At 35.0% G+C, this 10,548-nt stretch overlaps 1 protein-coding gene across 1 annotated transcript; it reads right to left on the bottom strand.

Annotated features, from left to right (window-relative positions):
• Positions 1-4,406: 4,406 nt before the first annotated feature.
• LOC123538659 (uncharacterized) lies at positions 4,407-10,315 on the bottom strand. The gene is made up of 2 exons (XM_045322904.2): positions 10,054-10,315; positions 4,407-7,370 (listed from the first exon to the last, which is right to left on the bottom strand). Exons 1-2 carry the CDS (start codon positions 10,264-10,266, stop codon positions 6,618-6,620), a joined length of 966 nt encoding a protein of 321 aa, XP_045178839.2. The 5' UTR covers positions 10,267-10,315; the 3' UTR covers positions 4,407-6,617.
• Positions 10,316-10,548: the final 233 nt, after the last annotated feature.

The following is a 10,548-nucleotide window of genomic DNA, read 5'->3' on the forward strand; positions in this document are numbered from 1 at the left end:
CGTAAATAACTGCAAATTACTTCTATCTAACCATGTGTCTGCTGGGATATAAGTTACACCATTAAATTTATCCAGAAATGTTAGCCACATACCTAAATCAAGTTTAACTGCTTCCGAAATACGCAACCTATGATGCGGCTTTCTCACACTGGCCATAACGCATTGCATCTACGTAAAAATGCCCTACTAGAACGTATCGCTTGACTACAAAAAGCCATTTTACCTACTAACGACTGAAAAGTCTTTAATGTAACTTTTTTCTCAGTAGAATCTGTTATATAGCCTCACGCAATTCATCTACTTTATGCAAAGGAATTCTTATACTCATATAAACTGAATCCAACTCAAGCCCTAAAAATATCAACTTTGTGCACGGACCCACTGATTTTTCTTCGGCAATAGGAACTCCAAGCAAATGTACAAAGAAGATCGCTACAATTATTCGTATTACCTACTCCAGCAAAAATAAAATCATCCAGGTAAGGGTCCAACGTGTCTCGTTGTGCGACGAATTTGACCAACCATTGTAAGAAGGTAGAAAACTTTTCAAATAACGCTCAGAATATTTTGCACCCCATTGGTAAAAACTTATTTATATAAATATTTCCTGCATTGTCTTTTAAATCTAACATAAACACTATTTTTCTGGACAAATAGGCAGGAGCCGAAACGCTGACTTAATGTCACGCTTAGCCATTTCCGATTTATACCCTAGATGGAAAATCATATCTGCCACCGTATCAAATGATGTATAGTTCACTGTGCTAATATTATCACTGATGACGTCATTAACACTATTTCCTTCCGGGTAAGATAAATGCGTTATAAGCCGCCACGACCCATCTGATTTTGGCACTAGTCCAACAGGCGCATTTCGTAATTTTTTTTATCGGAGAAACTTTAAAAGGGCCTGCAAATCTGCCAGCCATGAACTCATTATCGATTTTCTGTTTTAAAACTTGTGACTTTAAACGTGCAGATTTAAGATTACGAGCGTCAACAGACTCCCTTTGCCCTGTAAAACCAAGACGAAAACCCTTCAAAAAACGTCTTTTAATATTTCAGCATCCTGCCTATTTGTGTAACCGTGTAAATACGTAAGTAACAGTTCTACATTAATAAGTGATTTCCCCAGGTTTAAATCAAACTTTTGGCATGCTGGTGGCAGCCTGTCTTGGTCTAAACTCTGTGTAGAATCGAGGTCCGACCAGACGTTGGCCCTGGGAAGCAGCAGCTCTAACTAGTCTAGGTCCCCTTACTTGTAACCTGTTAGAAGAACACATTTTAATTGGATGGTAACTATTGCAATTTAAACAAGTATGCTGATACGGACATTGTATTCTTATGCACTGCCTATAATTAAAATCGAAACACTTTTTGTGACTTTAGGAATGTTTTCCCCATACGTACTAGATGATGCCCCAACATACAGCAACCAAAGCTCGTAATCTATCTTAGCAAAAGATATGCCAGTTGGATCGGTGGCCAGATGCAGTCTGAACAGTTGATCGTACAGTTTCAAACCCAGCCCTGCGTGTATTTTGGTCGCTGTTCTTATCGTGTTCATATATTTTAACAATTCCTGTGTCCTGTTGGGGTTCGCAACTAGGAAAATAGATGCATAGACCAAAAATGCATCAGACCAGATTTCAATGCTATTTATCGACTTTGTATGTTGCAGAGGTTTGATAAACAATTGCCCCGATTGGCCAAACTCAAGCCTTTAGGTTCTTGCTCACCAGGCTGAATTTCGAGCAACAAAGCAAAGGCAAAATACTGCCCTGAAATTATTTTATTTTTATGGCGTTACTGACATGAAACCCAAGTTGGTCATGGACACTGAAAATAGCGACAGGGCCACCGTCCAACTGAGAGGAATTACAAAATAAAGTACAATTACCATGAACTGTTGGTGGAACCATTGGAGAGGCCACTTGAGGCACTGCTGCTGTAGCACCAGTATTTAACGAAGGGCTGGCCTCTGGCGGGATCACTGAGGTCGTTGCGCATGAACTCCCACTGCGTACAGTCGACGCCGGCAACTCCGTAGGCGTAAATGACACAGACGCCCTACTCCTCGTCCTCTTCGCCGCTACTGCGTCCGCCAAGTCTAACGGCTCCGATGCCCGTCTTGAAGTTGAACGCTTCGTTTTCCCCATGGTCCGTATATTGAATTATAGAATATGAAACGAAAAACAATATTTAAATTCAAAACCAAATAAAATCTTACTTTTTATTATTATTTATTTATGTATTTTCAAATATTATTATTAGCTTTATTATTCTTATTTTTGTATTTCATTTTCAACGGGTGTCACCTATCATCTTATATATTCGTAGCCCTTTCTTTAGGAAAAAATCTGTAATTATCCCCTACTAAACAAAATCATCTAAACTTTATAATCATCCAAGATCAAAATAAATACTTTATCTGTTTTAAATATTTTTGACAAAATTCCTGCTCAGTCTATTACCGACCTGGTTTCTCGTTCAATCGTAACGAAAAAAGGAAGGAGCAAGACGGTATAAGAGCAACTTCAGTCCAGGCACAATAATCCCTGGTTATATCAAACTCCAATAACTCGCGGCTATCGACTAACGATAACCGTAAATAGAACCGTTTAAAACATTGTTTTTGAAATGTCGCGCTGTCCTCGTTTTAGGAAACGTCAGTTATTAATAACATTGTAAAACGCAGTATACGATGGCAAAACATTTAAGTTTTCTCGAAATAATGAACTCGAAGAAACGACATACGGGCTTACTAATTACCATATATAGACGTGGTCCTGGCTAAGATCTGGTATCTTGGGTAGCCTTTAGGCAGTTATAGATGGTCATAAAATATGACCGGGCAGTGTTTGCGCTTAAAAGAATATTACTGTTCAAAGTGTTTAACTCCGCAAAGTTGTTGGCCAAATTTGGTTGTACCCTGCACGAATGTGTAGCTATATATCCTGGCTACCAATTGAGCTCAAGATTGGGTAACTGGGTTAGCTCTAGACTTTTTTTTGGGAGTGGGGTCATAAAAGGTGACAAGGTAGTAAATACATCCTCTTCATAATATCTAGACGTTTTTGACCTGATAAACCTATTCATTGAAATGTTTAACATTTGACAGACAGAAAGACGATGAGACGGCAAGATACTGAGTCAAAATTTTGATTTATTAACTTGACATTTTAACTTATATAAGTCGACAATATGAGTTAGAAAATTTCGAGTAAAATCTCTAGAGTTACAACGTCGAAGTTTTGAGCTTGTATATTGAATTTCAAGTTAATAAAGAAAACGCACCTGGCACTTATGCTGTTCCATACGAAAGAGAAACATATTACAAGTTTTTTGTTTTGTTTCCTTATTTTTATTTCAGATATGAAAGACGCTATTTTGGGAGCATATGCAAGCAAATGAATAGCAAACACGGATTGAATGCTTTTGTTCATTAGATGTAATGAAATGTGCGACACCCTCGGTCAGTCTTACGCAGAATTATTCTTCTATAAAATACAGATAGAACTCCATCATCTTAAAAAACTAGAGATAGTATCACTGGGTCCGTGTACGTGACAATTTTATAAGACTTAGTCTACCTTACGGCACTTAATTTAAAACGCTGACTGATGTTGTGGTGGTTAACCTGAAACACAGGTAAGACGCGATGAAGCATAAAACGAAGCAAGCATCAGTACAGCAGTCCCGGTTTAACTGAGTCTCGTCACAAGAGGTAATGTAAAGTGTATAATTACTCACGCCTCAATACCCAACCCTCTACCCCCGCCCCAACCCCCATCCATCCCGCCGCATCCCCACCAAGCACATACTAACATGCACTAACTTATGCGATTGTTTTCTACTGTAATGATAAATTGACTCCATGATCCCGAAAAACAGAAATAGGAACAATGCTTATAGTAATAACAAAATTAACATTTTGTGAGCATATTGCGAAATGAAACCACTCAGTTGTTCTTGAACTCTTGCTTTCATAAGTGATGTACGAAAATGTTACTGTTCCAGTTACTGCAATTTAAAATCGGGAAAAAGCTTTCAAAGATATATCAGGCTTTTACCAGAGTAATTGTACTTCGCATCCCAGAAAACACCCTGTACTGTTGTTATATTTAGAATTTGGCGTGTCATGATTCATACAAAACCTAAAATTATTTCGGTTGAAAGGAAACACAGCACACAGACGTCTAATATTCCAATACATGTATATTTTTATTGATATATACCTGTATAATCAGAGATCTCTACTGTTTGAATATCAATTAAATTTTGGTAAGTAACCATATATGTTAGATAATGGTTTTCGGATAACACTGTAACATTGCACTGTAAAATTCATATCTTTATTATCGTTACTACAAGGACAGGAACATTCACACTGTAACACTGCACTGTAAAATTCATATATTTTACTATCGTTACTACACGGACATAAACAATTACACTGTAACACTGAATTCACTGAATTGTAAAATTCGTATCTTTTACTGTCGTTACTACAAGGACAGGAACAATCACACTGTAACACTGCACTGTAAAAGTCGTATATTTTACTATTGTTACTACAAGGACATGAACAATCACACTGTAACACTGAATTCTAACATTCATATCTAATTATCGTCACTACACGGACAGGAACACTAGTAGGAATAATGAAACTTTACATACTTTGCAAATTTAATCAATATAATTACCATTTTGTAAGTGATTCAAGTATAAAAAAACACTAATATACTTTCAATTTAGCATGAAACTATACAATTATACCATTATGCTTTCAATAATTGTTTACTAAGATCATGTACATGACGTTATGTAAATGACATCATTTTATGTTATGTTCTGTAATAAATGTCTGATAGCAAATGAAATATTCTGACAATAACATCCGTTTTAACCAAATCCTTATTTCGAAAATTCTTGAATACTAAACTATTCTCATACCATCATTCTAATAAAAACGATAACGTCATCATTCTATTTAAAAAAAAACGGTCACGTATCTACGTGTATAAACGTAAACCGTGCATGGCATTTTCTAAGCTTAAGGGTAAAGATAGAGATAATTAATTAAGGACTATTTAAGTTCAAAGTCCAGTGAAAGCAACAAAAATTAAAGATTGAACAATGTAAAACACCATTTAAATTTATGCCCCTTACCTTTTATGTAACCATTTAAAGTACGTTATATTGCGTTAACAGGAACATATGCCACGAAAATAATGGATAACCATAAAAGTGAAATATTAATATTTCTGTAAAATGTGTTAAACATACTGATAGGAAAGACGTTTCCTTATTACCATAATAAACTCCGTTTATGAAAAATAACTTATCGCTACATTCTAAAGCTTAACAGATGATATATAAAGTATTACGAAACGAAATGCTTCATTTTATAAGACATACCATCAAATCATTGTAGTAAACATACAAATTTTGATTTATGTTTGTTCTCTGAAATAGAAAGTTCTTTTCAAATATCTATACAAGTTAAATATAAAATACATCATTACAATAACAAATTATATTTCGTATGCTTCAATTATTTTGTGAAACAAAATACATAAAGTTAATATATATGCTCTTTTCAATTTAGGGAATAACATATCGCCTGATGTATTGAAGACACACTGTGTCATAAGTATGAATTACGAATTTTCAAAAGCTGGAAAAAAAGTATTCATCTGATGACCTTTGACCACAGACATTTTAACCACAAAGCCCGGACACGGCTGAAACGTGAACCATCGATTAGTGAAGGCTTTTATTTTTCGAAAAGCTAACATCATTATCATACAGGCCAGATATCGCTTAAAACGCCCAGATCTGTCGCTTGCCAATTAAGATAGTTTACTTTCACTCGTTGTGTGTGTCTCTGAATTCTTCACAGTATGTTAGCAGATGATGGTGGGCTATAGAATCTGGTCTGCAGGAATATCTTCAACGTTGTATCTGTTTTCATCAATGTGAATATTTTCCACTCATTTCCTCTATTGTTTACGTGTAAACTATCACGAGTACATTATCAATTGGTTAACAAATAAAAAAAAATATAACAAGCTGAGAGGGACTCGAACGATGGATCATTAAGCATAGTTCGTATAATATGTGTTTTGCACAGGTACCGTCTAAGCTGTCAAACGCTTCCATCAGATGGAACATTACATTTTCTTATGTTACTTATATTACCCACCATCCCTATGACCAGGAATAAACAGCCGCGGCTGACTACACAGAGACGAAATCTGACATACATTCAAAATGTGATCAATATTGAAAGAACTGATTGTGATGAAATAGAGGCATTTGTGCTATATTTGGACCACGATTCTCTTAATAAATCAGTCTTGTCTCACCAATATTGCAGCCTGTAAGGGTCAAACACTGTGTTACAAAATATGAGTAGCACTAGAAACAAAGTGGCAAAAATTGTAAAATACAGTTATGAGTAAGGAGATCTTTGTATACCCAAACTTCTGTAAATGCCAGAACTGTAAAATTATACATAGTTTTGGTCGCATTGTAAAATTTTTACAGACATGCTAACAGCTCACATCTTATTTTGTACATCTAGGAATCGAAAACGCACCAATAACCATTCATGCGCAATTTTGATTTATTTCTAGATGAAATTTTGAAATATTTGCGTTACAACGTCTACAATAGTTTCCATCCAACGTACCGTCTAAACCTGACAACTTTCCGATGCCGTTACGAAGTGAGTCAATATGTGCAAATTTCCGAAAAGCGTAAGTGTTTATGAGAAGTTGTTCAACTTGAGATATATTGTACATTTCACATGCAGGATATGATGGACTATGCAGACCATGACGTTTTTTGTAGTTTGCTCTTGGTGACAGTTGGTTTCGCCAATCTGAGGACATCTGTAATCCACAGCATATTCGCAGTATATCCCAGTAGCGGAAATATTCAACAATATGCTGTATTGTTTCATTCGATAAACCAAAAAAGGTCTGGTATTCATAAACAATGTTGTGACCACGTTTGGATACCAAATCGATATCAGCAATATATGGAACCGTAAAGTTTTTATTACGAACTTTCTGTCTATTCATACTCATTTCGCGTTTTTCCTTAGAGCTCAAGGCTTCGCTTGATGTCATGAAAATCCAAGTATCAGACGGAATTTTCGTCAGAAGACGGCTTACATTATGCGTTTTTATAACGTTATATTTCGTGGATTTTTTCTTTTCATGATAGCATCCAACAGAGTTAATTTCATCTTCGTGCAAAATTGCCATAATCAAACACAATATTTGAAACTGTAAGGTTGTTGCAGTGCGATGCAGACCATACTGTACAATGCAATCGGGAACTTTTCCAAAACACGTCTGAAATATAAAAATGCAATTTGATAATAAGAATAGAAGCATACCCTATAGACAGCTTATCTATAATAATGTGATGAGAAATGTTGCTTGAAATAAAAAGAAATAAAGTTTTAGTTATTGAATTGTTTTTCCTCAACACAAGTGCAACACGTAAGTACACTTATACCATATTTCAATTTTAAGAGGGGTTTGGGGTAAGGTATAAAAGAATAATTTTGATGCCTCCAGTCTCAAACCAAATTTTATCATTGGTTATCGTCCGAACATGTAAGACATTGTTTTGGAATTCAAACATAGTGTTAAGATCATTTTTGGGATAGAGATGTGAGTTTACATGTAAAGTTTGACCAAATGATTTCATTTTTTACTAAGAAAATGGGTTTATTACTGCATTCAGAACTTCATCAAATACTATTGCCTCATACAGCAAGTTGACATAAATAGTCCTATCATTTTATCTATTTTGTTGCAAACCGTTCTCGTTTAAATACGTCCCAAAATTACTGCCAAGTTTTCCGAAACCAATACAAGTATTGGATTAATAGTTTGCAAGCATTTAAGTCCTGTAACTTATTTTGGTGAAATTGTCATTTTTATGATTTTAAGGATTAGCAATAGCATTTCACAATTAAGGGTCATTTGGACTGATATCCTCTACTTTTCTCTTTCCATGGCCATTGAATTGGACATGTTTCCTATTGAAAATCATGTTTATTATATTCTTGATTTACCCCTTACCCTGTTAACTCTCTATTATTATACTCTTGCTTTACCCCTTACCTTGTTAAATTTCTATTATTATACTCTTGCTTTACCTCTTACCCTGTTAAATTTCTATTATTATACTCTTGCTTTACCCCTTACCCTGTTAAATTTCTATTATTATACTTTTGCTTTACTCATTACCCTGTTAACTCTCTATCATTATACTCTTGCTTTACCCCTTACCCTGTTAAATTTCTATTATTATACTCTTGCTTTACCCCTTACCATGTTAAATTTCTACTATTATACTCTTTTAGCTTACCCCTTGCCCTGTTAAATTTCTATTATTATACTATTGCTTTACTCGTTACCCTATTAAATTTCTATTATTATACTCTTTTGGCTTACCTCTTGCCCTGTTACATTTCTATTATCATATTCTTGCTTTACCCCTTACCCTGTTACATTTCTATTATTATATTCTTGCTTTACCCCTTACCCTGTTACATTTCTATTATTATATTCTTGCTTTACCCCTTACCCTGTTACATTTCTATTATTATATTCTTGCTTTACCCCTTACCCTGTTACATTTCTATTATTATATTCTTGCTTTACCCCTTACCCTGTTACATTTCTATTATTATATTCTTGCTTTACCCCTTACCCTGTTAACTTGCTATTATTATTCTCTTATTTACCCCTTATACCCTGTTAAATTTCTATTATTATACCATTGCTTTACCCCATAAAATGTTAAATTTCTATTATTTTTCTATTTCTTCTTTATTATGAACTTGTCCGTCTTTAAGTACACGGAAGGTGAACAGAATATGACTTATAAGACAAAAATAACCAGAAGGCGAAGTGTCCTTACAGATGAGGCTTATGGATGATGATGATGTGTTTGAAATACCTATTCTCTTAGGAGAGTGTATCTGAATGAAATGACAATTGAGCCGTGCCGTGAGAAAATCAACATAGTGGGTTTGCGACCAGCATGGATCCAGACCAGCCTGCGCATCCGCGCAGTCTGGTCAGGACTCATGCTGTTCGCTAACAGTTTCTCTAATTGCAATAGGCTTTGAAAGCGAGCGGCATGGACCCTGACCAGACTGCGCGGATGCGCTGGCTGATCTGGATCCGTGCTGGTCGCAAACCCACTATGTTGGTTTTCTCATGGCATGGCTCAATTGGGATTTATTGGGATTTAAGTTCATTTGAGGATGTGAACAAACCATTTCACCGAAACGGGTCGTTTTAATATCCTTGCAATCTTTTACAGTACACCACTATTTAAAGTGAAAAGTCTACGGCTCATTACAGGCGTACAGGCATAAAGAAATATGAACCGTACCATTAGAAAACCAATATAGTGCATTTGCGACCAGCATGGATCCAGACCAGCCTGCTGTTCCCTTTCAAAGCCTACTGGAATAATGTTAGAGAAACCGTTAGCGAACAGCATGGATCCTGACCAGAAGTCTGGATCTATGCTGCGACGGTCGCAAATGCACTATGTTGGTTTTCTCATGGTGCGGCTCAATTATGCTTTTTTGTGTTTGATGCGAATCCGATAGGAAATGCCAGTGTTACTTCTGTACTTCAACTTAAACTGAGTCCATTATGGGAACAAATGACAGTGAAAATTCTTTTTTAGCAGTACAAATGAGTTTTAGGCGAAAATATTCAGTCATCCCAAACTCATCAGGATATTTCAAACGGCAACTGGAATTTAATACTGGTCTAAGCAAATCATAATACCTTTTAAATAATTCTTAATTTTGTTTTTAGAAATACGACCAATTTTGTTTTTAAACTCTTGATCGTACAACCTATAAGAGAGTCTTAGACGTAACTTTTAAAGTGAATTCACCGGTTTATACTTTTCACATTTCTGATCATTAAAATGAAGCATTAAATCTCACAAGTTTTGATAGAATGAAACTGTTGTAAAAATATAATTGAAGGTCTGTACCTCACATTTCTCTGTTTCGTTTTTCTTCTGTTCCGGTTCCTGTAATTTAGATGTTGGCATGGATCTTTTCATTACGTCCAATGTATTTATAGTTTTTAAAATAGTTCGATCACAGTAACATTCCCCTCTGTTAATAATAAAAATAAAATAATTAGCAGTACATAAAAGTATTAAAGCGCAGAAACACATATAGTATTTAGAATTTAAAGCCATGTTAATGTTTACTGTTGAAAGATCATAAAAAAATCTAATCCAATAATAGTCAAAATACTACACGATATAGTTTGTTCTGTGTAATTTGATTCCGTAAGGTAACGTTAATGATAATAAAAATCGATACCCTACAAAAGGTTTAAATATAATAACGTCAATTTTCTATCTACTGTCAGGTTTAAGTGTTTACTATTGATCAATGTACAATATACTGTCTACAACAAGGAGGAATAAAAAATAGATCGATTATTAATTTACAAATCAGACAAAATGTAATGTATC

The sequence above is a fragment of the Mercenaria mercenaria genome, chromosome 18 (genome assembly GCF_021730395.1).
Source record: "Mercenaria mercenaria strain notata chromosome 18, MADL_Memer_1, whole genome shotgun sequence".
In the NCBI taxonomy this organism is placed as follows: Eukaryota; Metazoa; Mollusca; class Bivalvia; order Venerida; family Veneridae; genus Mercenaria; species Mercenaria mercenaria.